The sequence below is a fragment of the Phyllostomus discolor genome, chromosome 1 (genome assembly GCF_004126475.2).
Source record: "Phyllostomus discolor isolate MPI-MPIP mPhyDis1 chromosome 1, mPhyDis1.pri.v3, whole genome shotgun sequence".
NCBI classification, from domain to species: Eukaryota; Metazoa; Chordata; class Mammalia; order Chiroptera; family Phyllostomidae; genus Phyllostomus; species Phyllostomus discolor.
In genome coordinates, this window is record NC_040903.2 from 163,761,502 (window position 1) to 163,774,457 (window position 12,956).

Consider the following 12,956-nt stretch of genomic DNA (forward strand, 5'->3'; position numbering starts at 1 on the left):
ATCAGTTTTTACTGTATAGGTTTATGAGTTTTTTTACCCAGCATTTTATCCTATAAAGACAGTGTTCTTCATTACTAATTACTTAATTCTCAAAGAAATAGTTCCAGTGATTATTAGGTCATTTTACTATAATAAATTTATTTTGTGTACCAAATCTATGTAAGATAAACTTTTGATTTCCTGATAATCTATTATTTTTGAAAAAGTGAAAAACAAGACAAAACCGGGAGGGGACTTACTCACCGGGTTGCTTTCTTTAGTCCTTCATAAGCAAACCAAAGTTCTCCGTCCTCATTTAAATGTTCCAAGTCTTCCACAGACAGCCTGGAGGACAGGGAGGGTAAGGAAATCTAGTATCTCTCTCAGGTGTGACATGTTTCTCAATGCCTGATAATACAAAGATGCTTACCTGCTTCTGACATCTCCAATCTCATAGCTTTCAAGAAGCTGTTTGGTGATCTCTGACATCTTTTCTGAGAGGAAAAGGCAGAGCTGTGTAAATTACGTCCTTGCGTGAACTCTCTTCTCCCTTCCTTTTCTAGGGCCCAGTGCTCCAGTGTCACAGGGTCTCCAGCTAACCAGCAGCTTAGGAACTCGCCAGCTCTTTAACCCACCAGCTACTGTGAAGCCAACCAGCTATTCAGCTTACCATATATCCAACCAACCCGCTAGCCAGCCTGCCTCATGCAGGTCAAAGGACTCTTTTCCTTGGCGGTGACACCTAGGATAAATGCAGTCTGCACCCCATGGGCTCAGGACTCGGGTTTCTGTTACCTCTCATTTCCCGCTTTTGCGACTGCACGTGTTTTTCCACGTCTATCTTCTGTGTCTGAAGTAGCTCTATCTCCTTTTCAAACTCGGAGATGGTCTGAATCGTGCAACGACCATACCAGGTGAGGAAAAAAGACAGCTATTACAATTTATATTAAGCAAAAGGAGTACTCTTTCGGTACTTTGGATCTGTGCAGGGCATCCTCACTGCAGTTTCTTAAACTCTTGTTAAACCATCACTGCCCATACATACAGTGTGGCCTTGAAACATGTTTAACTGCCCAAAGTATGTTAATTATTCCCAGATCTACCCAGTTGTATCAACAGACTTGGTTTCCTTACTTAAAGAGAAACAATAACTATTTACTACAAGCTCAGGTGGGGTGGGGAGTAAGGGGAGCTGGAAGAAGTAAAATTGAAGGGGTTAAATTCTCTTTCGATGCAGTCTTGGATGTGAGGGTGTGGACAAGGCTGCCACCTCCAGAAGCGCGGATTCGGGCTGCGGGGAGGTTTGGACGTGGTGCAGTGGCAGGCCAGTGCACAGCCAAAAGGTGGGGGTGTGGCCATGGGGCGTGACTGGGGTCCACTGAGGGGCAGCCCTCATTGTGGGGAGGAAGCTGTATTCTGCCTTTATTTACCGTGTGAGCTCACCTGGAGGAGGGAGCTCAGATCTGTGCCTTTGTAGCCATGGTAGCTGTGCAGAGGTGACTAACCCCTAGCTGGTGTTTTTGTCAATTAGTCTAAGTGTTTAAGGGCTATCACCCCTGCTTCTACAGGGCTGAGAAGGGCGATCAAACTGACATCTACTGATCGCCTTACATACACAACCTCTTCCTTATGACGGGCCCATAGGTGAGCAGAGCAACTTTTTATCGATTAGCAACCTGAAGCTGCATGAAGGGTAAATGGCACGTTCAGGGTCACAGGGCAAGTTGATGGGGCCCAGGGTTCTCTGATCCAAAAGCCCTGCTCTTTGTAATGTTTTAGCACTTATTACAAGTCATAAGCGTATTTACTTACAGATGGATTATCACACAGATAACTTGATGATGATACATTTACTTTCTTTGCAAATAAGATTAATCTCCACCACATGGGAGAGTCTGGACCACAGTTTTAGTCACCAAAGAGGAAATAAGTGACAAACAGTAGTGCCTCACCCCAAGTGCAGCCATGTGATTTCCCAAGATACAGACTGTAGCCAGATGGCATGCCCCCCACAGACTGACAGCCACATTCTTATGTGACTGCTCAGAATGCAGCTGTCATAGGAAAGTGTGGTTCCTCCTGGTCCCCCAGTCCATGGGCCCAGGCAGTATGGACAGCTCTGCTGTGAAGTTCATTGGCAGCTCAGCTGTCAGTCCTAGTGATCTTCTAAACACATGGCTGTTCCATGACAATCACAAAGAATATTTGCGAATCTTAACACATATTCTACTAATGTGTGTTTCGCGTATTTAGTGGAAGCTTAAAAGCTTTCCAACTTACACTGAGATGTTTTGCACTTAAGAACTTAGGGACACACAGGTTTGTGTATTCCTGTAGGGAAGGGATTTCAGCTCAGTCTTGGTTGTCCAAGCACAGATCACTGCTCTCGTGGGCTTGCCTGACGATAGTTCAGAATGTGAGGTTCTGACAGGGAGGCAATCTAGTTGTAACGCAGACATTTACGGATGCATGGCAACATGATGGATTGCATAAGAGTTCATGTCAAGTTATAATTTAATTTGGACACATTCTTTAGGTCAGTATATTTGAGTGATTTTATGTTACAGAGCTGACCTTTAAAATATGAAAAGCATGCCCTGGCTTGTGTAGCTCAGTGGATTGAGGGCCGGCCTTCGAACCAAAGGGTCTCCGGTTCGATTCCCAGTCAGGGCACATGCCTGGGCTGCGGGCCAGGTCCCCAGTAGGGGGTGTGCTGGAGGCAACCATACACTGATGTTTCTCTCCCTCTCCTTCTCCCTCCCTTCCTCCCTGTCTTAAATAAATAAGTATTTAAAAGATAAAACATGAAAAGCAATTATTGTTAAATCAAAAGTGGCTTGGGGGTTTATACTTGGAAGAAGTGAAGGAATCAGGGTCCTTTCACTGTTGGCCTTTAGACGTGTTCAGCTGTCTGACCCTGTGGGAATGCGAAACTGCTCCCTCTGGGCAACTGAACTGACTCAGCCAAATAGCGCGTCTGAAAGTGAGAAGCAGCTTCTACCTTCGCCTGTTGGCTCAGCCGGGCCACTTCCCCCTTTAGGCCGTCGGAGGTGATGCGCTCTTCCTCCAGCTGATGTTGTAGTTGCACATTCTCATCCTTCAGAGCTTTAATTTCTTCTTCCAAAGAGCAGATCTGCTTCTCATAGTCTTGTGTTTTCAATTCAAAACTTTTTTCAAGAAGTCTAGGCAGCAAAAGGGAAAAATAATGAATTCAGAATCATCTCTAAAGTCTTTACCCTGGCTTAGAACAATATACCATTTTGAAAAGAAGAGGAGACTCCAGAGAATGAGCCAAGTTAATTAGGGGCTATTGTGACAGTTCTGATAAACAATGGCCTTATTTTTAGCTGAATGTTTCCTGTCTCCTTAGGTTAAGAAAGCTTCCCACACCTTCTGATCGGAGAAGCTGGACCACAGTGGTCCCGCACAGAGGAAACACAGAATGGGGAGGCTGGACTTGAAGACTCAGTGGTGGCTGGGCTACTGTGCTCCCAAAGCCCCCTGGCTCCATGAGGTTGCCTTGGAGAGGCCACTTCCTTCGACAAAGACCTTGACACTTTCTATCAAGTCCTGGCCACTGCCAAGTTCCAAGGACCCAGGAGGGGTTTGGCTTGGTCCTAAACAAGTTAATGCAGTCATTTAATATGTCAAAGGGTCCAGCTCTTCAAACATTCTAGAATAAATTTCAGCAAATTTAGATGCCCAAAGTTCATGAAAACCCAATTTCTCATGCAATAGTTGCTCGATTAAATATGGGACGACCGACCAAGAAAGCAACTGAAGAGAGACACATGCCCTAGACCAGCCCAGCACAGCTCAGGGGCCCGGTTAGAACTGAGGCAGTTCTAGGGGCCCCGTGGGTTTGTGAAGCATCATTCTACTCGCTAAGCTGTCAGCTCAGTTCATTTTATAACCGACTTGCTTTTACAGTACAAAGAGAAAAACTCTGAGGAAGAGAGTCCCATTCCCAGCAGGTTTTTGTTTCATTTCCTTTGACAGATATTGACAAAATTTTAGACTCTGTTTTCAGGTTTTAAGAAAAGCCACAGAACACAGCCAGAGGTCACATGTAAACAGAAGCTTAAATTTGTCGTCTAAACTGTGTGGGTGCGTGCCCTCAGACTGTGGGCATGGGCATCTTTGCACCCCTGGAGGGTTGTGCCAGTGGCTGAGACTGCCCCGTGGCCGACCGGGCCAAACCAAGTTACAGGAACATGCTGACGAGGACTGCAGAGAGCTCCACATGACCCGCCTCAGCCTGGCTCTCTGAGCCCCCTGCTGGAAGTGGTCTCTCCAAGCGGCCCCAGGACACAGGGAGGTGCCAAAAACTGAGCTCCTCTCCTAGAATTAAGAGTTCATAGAAAAAGAGATTTTTCAAGGTGAAGAGTCAAATATTCCTAGTTTTAAGCTGATGCAGCATCAGGAGACACTCTGTCTGTTTGTCAGCTCCTGGAGTGCTCCAGTGACAGACCCCCCACCCCCCGACTTGGGGCATCCTGCCCCTCGCCCAGGCCCAGGCTCCCCTGCTAACTAAGTGCACGGGGAAGCTGTGTGTCCTACCACCCCAGGCAGCCCGGAGCTTCCTGCTCCCCAGCAGAGACAGGCCACGAAGGTCCCATCTCCCCCCAACACCCCACCATGCATTTCTGCTTTGAGATCTAAAAGCTTCCAGTTGACTCCTTAAGAGAAGGGAGCCCAAATGGAAGTCTTTGCAGATTAGCAAAGGGTTTGATATTGGCATAGAAAAGGTGGGGCTGGTACAGTACAAGGTCATGGGGGGCTGCCTTAGTTTCAGTGACAGGTTTTATATCCCTTATTGTCTGGGACTAGAGTCAAGTTAACAGATATAACAGGTAGGGGAAGGGAGGGAGGTTTATTCCCCCAGGCAATAATCTTACTTCTTAGACTTGATGGGAGTTGAAAGGAGTGGCCGTCTCTGAACTTCTCAGTGTCTTAGCAATTAAGGGAAAGCAAGAAATTCCCCAGGGGGTCCACTGCCCACAACTGCAGAACCTGTGCAGTGTCTGAAAGGCGCACACTGTGGGCCTTAGCTCTCACGAATCCCCAGGTCTCCCACTTCCTAAAACTGTGCACGCCCCACTCTCCTGTATCTGTGATGTGCTGTCTGCAAGCTGAGAAGCAGAGTAGAGAACAGCAGGGGGAGAGAACAGCGGCCGCTGTAAGGCAGAGGAGACTCATACATTCGCTGCCGTTCTTCCTTCTGCACGTCTTCAAAGAGCTGCTTGGTGAGGTCATCCATTTTTCCTGTGGAAAGACAATGCTTTTGGAAATATGTTTGCAAACCAATGCCTTGGTTGTTTCACATCGTGTTTAGGAGAGAATGCAAAAACAATCGTGGAGTGTTCATTATTAATAGGATGAGAGTATAGTTATGTCACTTTTATAAATTAGAAATACGGGGGTTCAAAATAATAATTCTCACAAATTTGTCATGTTGGAATCTATACTTAGTTTCATTTGTAGTATTTTTATTGGTCTATCATTTGTTTGATTAACATTATGCATACTGGCTTTGAGATAATAAATATTATTATTAAAAGTAAATAGAAACCCTTTGGGGAAAAATGATCAATTTATGATAGGGTTTCTCAATCTCCACACAATTGGTACATCAAGCGAGGTAACTCTTCGTCATGGAGGGGCTGTCCTGTGCATTGGAGGGTGCTGAGCAGTACCCCTGGCTTCTACCAAAAGATGTTAGTAACAGCTCCACAGTCGTGATGATCAGAGATGTCTCCAGACATTGCCAACTGTCTCTGGGGGTCAGGGAGGAACAAAAGTTCCTCTCGATCGAGAACCAGTCACTCAGGATATTCACGAAAATAATGAAGTGTCAGTCTTCATCTGGGGAAGAGGAAGTGTAAAACCAACACTGTTTCACTTAAACACAGAGTGGAGGCGAAGGGCGCACTGGACAACGAGCGAACAGTCGCCGGGGCTCCGGCCATTCCCTGGCTGTGAGGGTCCCACGTCCCGTCATGCCCACACACCCCAGGGGCCCTTCACGCCGGAGCGGGCTGACGGCGGATGCGGCCCAGCAGCGTCTGCTGTCCCTGCCTGTACTCCGCGGACGCTCGTTCGCCTTCTGCCCCATCTCTGAGTCCCGCCCCAGAGCGGAGCCCCGGGAGGAAGTGACAGCGGCAGTCCTCCAAACTATCTGGTTAAAAGAAGCCCCCAAACCACAGTTCAATAGTTTGTCCAATGCAGTGTCAAATATCCCTGAATTAAAATGACTGCTTCAAAATGTCATGAGTCAGCCAGAACATATGAGAGAAGATGCCTGAGGTTAAATTTAGAAGTTAGCATATTTGATATCCTTGCGATTTTCAGTTCACTCAAAGAATTCAGTTCTGGCGCTTAACATCTTGGGCCATTTGCAAAAAGGCTAAACAGGCTGTTCACATGTGCCTCTCCCCCAAGGGCAGTAGAGTGGCGTCCAAGCCAGAATCTCGAAAAGGCGGATGGCTTTGAGGACATCCCTTAGGCACAGGTCACAGGGTGAGTGAAGGCTGGTGCTTTTCCCCAAACACTGTTTGCTGTGTGTAGGGAGACCCTCAGGGCAAGCAGTTTATAAACACTGGTCTGAAAGTTTTCACATACTTTTTAGAAAAAGGTATAAAATTATCTACCCAAACAGGTTAATGTTGTCGATGATGTCATTTTTAGAATACACTTGTGGAGATTTAAATTTTCTTGTGGGAAATTCCACCGAAAGAAAAAACCCCAGACATTCAAGGGTAGTGTATTGTAATAGAAAAGGTGACAGTGGGTAAGTCCTCCCCTAATTCAGGTTCAAGGTTTACTCATAGACTTCTGACCTCCCTCTGTTCAGCATCAGTCTTCAGAGGCAGGGTGGAGCGCACGCGGAGCCTGGAGCAGGCCGTCATGCCCATCCCTGGCCTCATCTGAACGGCCTTTCCTGCTCTCCTGACCAGGACTCAGGGTTTACTCCCCCTGCTGACGTGTGCCTCTGTCACACTCTGACCCGAACCCCCAGGGCTCTGTGCTCTGGATCCCCACCCAGAGCTGGGCCTGGGTGAGCTCAACGCCCAGGTCTGAAGCCTCGTGCCTCGAATGCCCCACGTCAGAGCTGAAGGAAAAAGATTCCTGGAAAAGACAGGCAAGCGAGTGCAGTGACTTAAACTCTCTGGTCAGGAACCACCAAGCTCATGAGCCTGTTGGGATTTAGCAAGTGCTTGTGATTAGAATTCAAGTAGGAAAGCTACAGATGGACAGAGCTAGGCTGAGAGCAGCTGCTCCACAGCCCTAAATAAAAGTGACAGCACCCGGTTTCCAGCGTCTGCATCTCACGGCCTGGGGGCGATGTGGCTCCTGAGCTCAGCAGTGTCCTCTGTTCAGCGCCAGGGCAGTGGCAGAGGACATGGGCACCCCTTAGACCGAGTGGTCTTGGGCAGATCAAAAATTTGACTGCAAATCTGTGGCAAACAAACACTACTCCCACATTCGCCCGGCTACCCACCGGCACAGCCACGCACGCACACATCCTTTCCACCTGTGAGGAAAGAGCGCCAGGCTGAGGGCCCACACATGTCCACCTCCCAAATGGCCCAGGGAGGCCTGGGACGGGGGTCGCTGTGCTGTCTGACAACAGATGGATCTATAGGGTAAAAAGTTACCACAATTCACATGCAGTTATTCTCTGTGGAGCAAAAAGTTTCTTGTTGTACTAAGTATACACCAGAGATTTCTGATGCTGCCTAAGACTCGGTTCACAGCCAACAGTTATTTCCAGGATGACTGGAAAAGGGAACACCTGGATTCACGCACGGATCAGGCCACCTGGGGCTTTACCTTTGAGCTCTTTGGTCTGCTCCTGAAGCTTCCGCTGTATCTGCTCCTTTTGTGTTTCCAGTTCTGAATTATGCTTTTGAAGCTTTGCCAATTTCTAGCAAAGGGAAGGAAAAAGAGCTTCTTTGAAAACCTCATTTTAAGTTTTGTCCCCATTGTCTTTCTTGGGGAAACACTGTGTGTTTCAAATATGCACACACCCGTTCCTGCCCATGGACACCAGCCAGCGCCAGCCTGCTGCTGGACACTGCGTTTACCTCCACATTCAGGCACTCACCACGTGACTTCCAGCAGTCACCACTTCCCAACCTGCAGTGGCTAAAACCAAGGAGAAAGAACCAAACCAAGTTCTCCTCAAAGTCAAGCAATCTTCTCTATCCTCTTTTTGAGCTTCTCAATAGACAGGGTACTTAGTTAATATGAGAGAAATTGTTTGTGACATGATGTGGACTTGTACTCGAAGAGTGTTACGGCTCAGGAAGGAAGGATGGTGACCATGACAGAAGTTCTGCTAGTTTAGCTGTTCCTAGCCAATGGCCTGCTGGGCTGGCAGACGGTGCTGATGGACGGCTGGTGGCCCCGACAGTGTGGGCGATGCCAGCAGCAGGGGGGGAGTGGAGAGGCGCCCTGGGACCCCAGGCTGCCACACCGTGGGTGCTGTAGGGCTTTGGCAAGTGCAGGAGAATGGACGGTAACAAAGGCCACCTCCGTAGGAAATACTAGCTTGTGCTTGTGCAGGGTTCTATGACAGGCATTTGTCTACAAAACACCTTGAAACAACTCTGTCAAGCCCATTTTTGTTATTTCCGTTTTACATATGAGGGAACTAAGGTTCAGAGAGGGTGAGGGTGACTTGTCCTAGGCCACCCAGCCAGATAGCAGCAAAGACAAAATTTAAACCCAGGACAGTGGATTTGTGTGTCTGCTGCTCCTCCTCCCGCACCACAGAGATGAAAGCCTGCCTCGGGCTTTGCCCTGCTGCTCTGGGTAAGACGGTCCAGGGCACACACCAGACGGACAAGCCACAGGGGACCCAGGTCACCCTGGCAGAGAGGGAAGCATCTGGCCCTCCTTGGCTTTTCGTCACTTAGCGAAGGTTAAGAGGAAGGAGAAACTTTATGTTGTCTTTTTTAAAGCCTGGGCCTCCTTTTCCTTCCTTAGACTCGGGGGCTCTGTCCCCCCTCCTCTGAAAGGGAGGTTCCCTAGGATGGGAGAAGCCAATAGCAAAATCTGCTCTGCAAAAATCTTCTTTGCGGGCAAATCTGCACCGTGGTCTCTTCCGCTGGGAGACATGAGGGCATGGCCAGAGTCCTGGCCAGCACAGACCTCTTCCACAGCAGCCTTGTACTTCTTCCCCTTCTCCTCGTAACCGAGCCTGTGGGCCGCTGCCCTGTCCAGTTCTGACTCCAGTTTCTGAATCTTCTCCACGTCACTGGCCCGAATAGCAGCCAGGCTGGTCAGCTTCTCCACCAGCCCGTGGTTCTCTCTGTTCTGGAGAAAAGAAACAGCAGGTGCTTAGGGGTTTACCCCAAATATAGAGACTGCTGCATTTGCTTCTCACAACCTTTAACACAGCACCTAAATCTTTCAGAGGTTTGGTTATGCCGATCCCATTTATCATTATGATGGCGGGAATGCGCCTCTTCGTTCCAGGGGACACAGCGAGGCAGACCTGGTCGGGCAAATGTGTTCCCGAGCTGGCGGCAGCCGTTCAGTGTGGGGCCAGTCCAGGCCTGCAGTGCCGGGACCCCTCTGGTGTTGGGGGTTGAACTGTGCTCCCCACTGCCCCCCAAATTCACGTGGTGAAGTCCTAACAGCCAGTACTTCTGAATGTGACTGGATTGGAGAAGGTGTCTTTAAGATAAATCAGAGGTGAAATGAGGTCACGTGGGCGGGCCCCAGTCCAGCCTGACCAGTGTCTTTATAAGGAGGAGAGATTAGGACACAGACACACGCGGGGTCGGGGGAGACAATGTGAAGACACGGGGAGGGCATGGCCATCTGCCAGCCAAGGAGGGACAACTCAGTAGAAACCAATTCTGCCAACACCTTGAACTTGGACTTCCAGCCTCCAGAACTGTGAGAAAATAAATGTCGGTCATTTAAGCTGCCCAGTCTGTGCTAGCCCTAGTGAATTGATACACGTAGAACGGAACCCAGGCAGTGTTGGGACTCTCACGGGGCCTGCTCCCAGCTGTTTTTCTGCCGTTCTGCACGAGCCATATAACACACAGGCCTATCACAGCAGTGCCATCAGGGGAAGTTGCATCAAAATTCCAAGTTTTTTTGCTGGCACATTTATCCATTCACTAAAGACCCTACAGTATAGTTTAAGGCTAGATGTAAAGTTCACCTCAGGAGAACCTCAGCATAAACTGAGGCAGACCCAGGAGTTGTTTTATAGACCTGGACGCTGCATATTCCACAGCTCTTGCCCACTGGGGGAGAGCATGTGGATTTTTTCCCTCCCAGTGGGAATGGCCTGAGGAGTCTTGTCAAACGAGGCAGGGCTGCAGCTAGACCTTACGGACCTTTGGGCAAATTAGAAAGTGGCAGCTCCTCTGAGCCAATACATCCCTGAGGGGGCAAGGACTTGGCACGCAGACAGAAACTTTGTGCAAATTAAAAAGGCACCCCTGCCTCAAGGCAGCCCAGCTCCGTGCCAGCACACAGGGGTCGGCAAGCAGAACCAGGCTAGACTTCAGCCCCAGCTGGCCCCCTGGGCAGGGCCTGCGTGGTGTGCACCCCACACAGCCATGTGCGGCAGCCATTCACAATGTGCCCTTTTCCAGCTCAGGTGTGAGTGTAGACTGTCTGAGCCTCCTGACGTGGGTGCAACAGTTACTGCACAGCTAAGGAGCTGGCCCAGAAAAAAGCATACCTCTTAGAAAAAGTACATATGAAAGATGCAATATGAACACCTACCTGATCTTCTAGCTTTTTCTGCAAACGCTGGACCCTGTAAGTAAGCTGAATGTTGAGCACAAAACGCCGGATATTCTGGAATCTGCGTCTGGCCAGCCAAGCCCGAGCATGTTTCTGAAGGATCACAGCCTTGTGTTCCTCCAGCATCTTTAAAACAAGATTCCATGAGATGCAAACTGGATCTCCACTCTTTCTCTATCAACTCCTCCAACGTTGGGAGGTGCAACTACCAAAATATTCCCACAGTATAAAATATGAATTTCTTGTAATCATTCCACAGAGACCTACAGTATACCTTTGAAACAGACCCATAATAGACTTTTAAAATAATAATCAAATTCCACCTGTAGCAGACATGTATGAAAATTCACATATCAGAACTTCCTGCTCTCTAGCAAGGTCTTCGTATAAAAACACGACCTCGCTACAGGAGCACCTGAGAGAGATTGTGCGTGCAGTTCCAGACCACCACCGTAAAGTGGGTATTCCAGTGAAGCGATGGTAACAGGAATTTTTGGGTTTCCCAGTGCATATGAGTTATGTTCACACCATACTGTAGTCTATTAAGAGTGCAATAGCATTATGTCTGAAAAAAGCACATAACAATTAAAAATACTTTGCTGCTAAACAAAGTATTAATACTATGTAAAAAGCACATAACAATTAAAAATACTTTGCTGCTTAAACAATGCTGTCCATTGTCTAAGCCTGTTGGAAAAATTGTGTTGACAGACTTACTTGACACGGAGTTGCCACAAACTGTCAATTTACATAGTTTTAAAAAACCCAAAGTGTGATAAAATGAGGTATGCCTGTACTGCTGCTGAAACATAACACGAGCCCTGGGAAAGCACGTGGTCTTGACCGTACCTTCCGATACCTCCTCCTTGCCAGGAGTCCTCGGGTGTAGGCCTGGATAGTGATGGTGGCCATGCGGATCAGTTGGTACAAGCTGCGAATGAGATATCCACGGCAGTACTTCTGAATGATGATGGCTGCCCATGCCTCCTTCAAGGCCGCTGCGGTGACAGCTTTCCTTGGTTAAGGAGAGCGTGGAGTCAGTCTGCTGCCCACAGAGCACTGACTCCTACAGCACGACTGGCTGTGCGGCTCTTTCCTACTAAGGAGTAAGTTGCATGTGTTGCACATCTGCACACTACGCTCTACAAGTGGTTTACCCTAACGCCCACTGGAGATCCGTCATTATCATCTCCCCGTTCGCCCCGAGCTGAACGTGGATGTGCTCCAGGCACAAGGAACCAGGGGAACGGTCACACTGCTCATATTCAGGCTGACACTCCACCTCGCTCACACCCACACAGACTGTGACGACAACCTGGGCTGCGGTATTGCACCTGCTCGCTCATCTGTTCGTTCATTCTTGTGGGGAATCGTGCTGAGGGCTCTAGATCAGGGGTCGGCAAACTGTGGCCCTGGCAGCAAACCTGCAGCTTTCCATCTGTGATTGTCCAGTTTTACTGGCACACACCATGTCTGTGTTTTTTTTACAACATTCCCTATGGCTGATCTCATGCTACAGTGGCAGGGGTGAATAGTTGTGAGAGAAACTACAGGGTCCCAGAAGCTCAAAGAATTTTGCCCTTACAGACAAGTCTGCTGGCTCCTATAGAAAGGACTGGAGAGAAAGACAAAGTTCTTACCTTCAGAATTTACAACTTCATGGAGCAGACAGACATTTAAATGGGCAAGTGGGATTTGAGAAAAATAAAATGACCACTAAAATATCCAGAAGAGAGAGCTTACAACACTGCTTGGGGAGCGCTGATACATGAGCCAGCCTGTGAGAGAAAAGAATTTCTGTGGACAGCAGTAAAGGTTGGAGAAGGGGCCGAGAGGCCAGTGAAGGCGTGGAAGGCGCATGAGAAGGCACGGAGGCCTAGTGGTGCCTGAAATATTTAGAAAAAGAGAATCTGTCTAAAGTTGCAAGAATATAAACTATTAGCAGTCAATGAGGTTAGAAGAATAGATAGGGACTTTTTGTTATTAAAATATATATAATTAACAAGAAATATATGTGTGTATATATACATGTGACACCTACTATGTGATAGCCACTGTGCTCGGTCCTGGGCATGGATGTAATGGGAACCAGACACGTATGGTCCCTTGGTCCCTGTCCTCACGAACGTCCATCCCTGTGAATGCATCTGGGCCACGGGGCCTTGAGTACCATGTCAAAGACTGAACGCTCTTCTGTAGGA

The 12,956-nt window shown here is 48.3% G+C and overlaps 1 protein-coding gene across 3 annotated transcripts in view; it reads right to left on the reverse strand.

Moving 5' to 3' along the window:
* Positions 1 to 12,956, reverse strand: part of MYO5C (myosin VC) — an 88,434-nt gene that overhangs the window by 24,795 nt on the left and 50,683 nt on the right. For all 3 annotated transcript variants that reach the window (XM_036033667.1, XM_036033663.1, XM_036033675.1), the window contains exons 20-28: positions 11,605 to 11,770; positions 10,735 to 10,881; positions 9,136 to 9,300; positions 7,813 to 7,906; positions 5,181 to 5,244; positions 2,981 to 3,161; positions 775 to 868; positions 410 to 473; positions 244 to 324 (exon numbers count right to left, since the gene is read on the reverse strand). In XM_036033667.1, the coding sequence (XP_035889560.1) occupies positions 244 to 324; positions 410 to 473; positions 775 to 868; positions 2,981 to 3,161; positions 5,181 to 5,244; positions 7,813 to 7,906; positions 9,136 to 9,300; positions 10,735 to 10,881; positions 11,605 to 11,770 (1,056 nt within the window). The remainder of the gene's footprint in view (positions 1 to 243; positions 325 to 409; positions 474 to 774; positions 869 to 2,980; positions 3,162 to 5,180; positions 5,245 to 7,812; positions 7,907 to 9,135; positions 9,301 to 10,734; positions 10,882 to 11,604; positions 11,771 to 12,956) is intronic.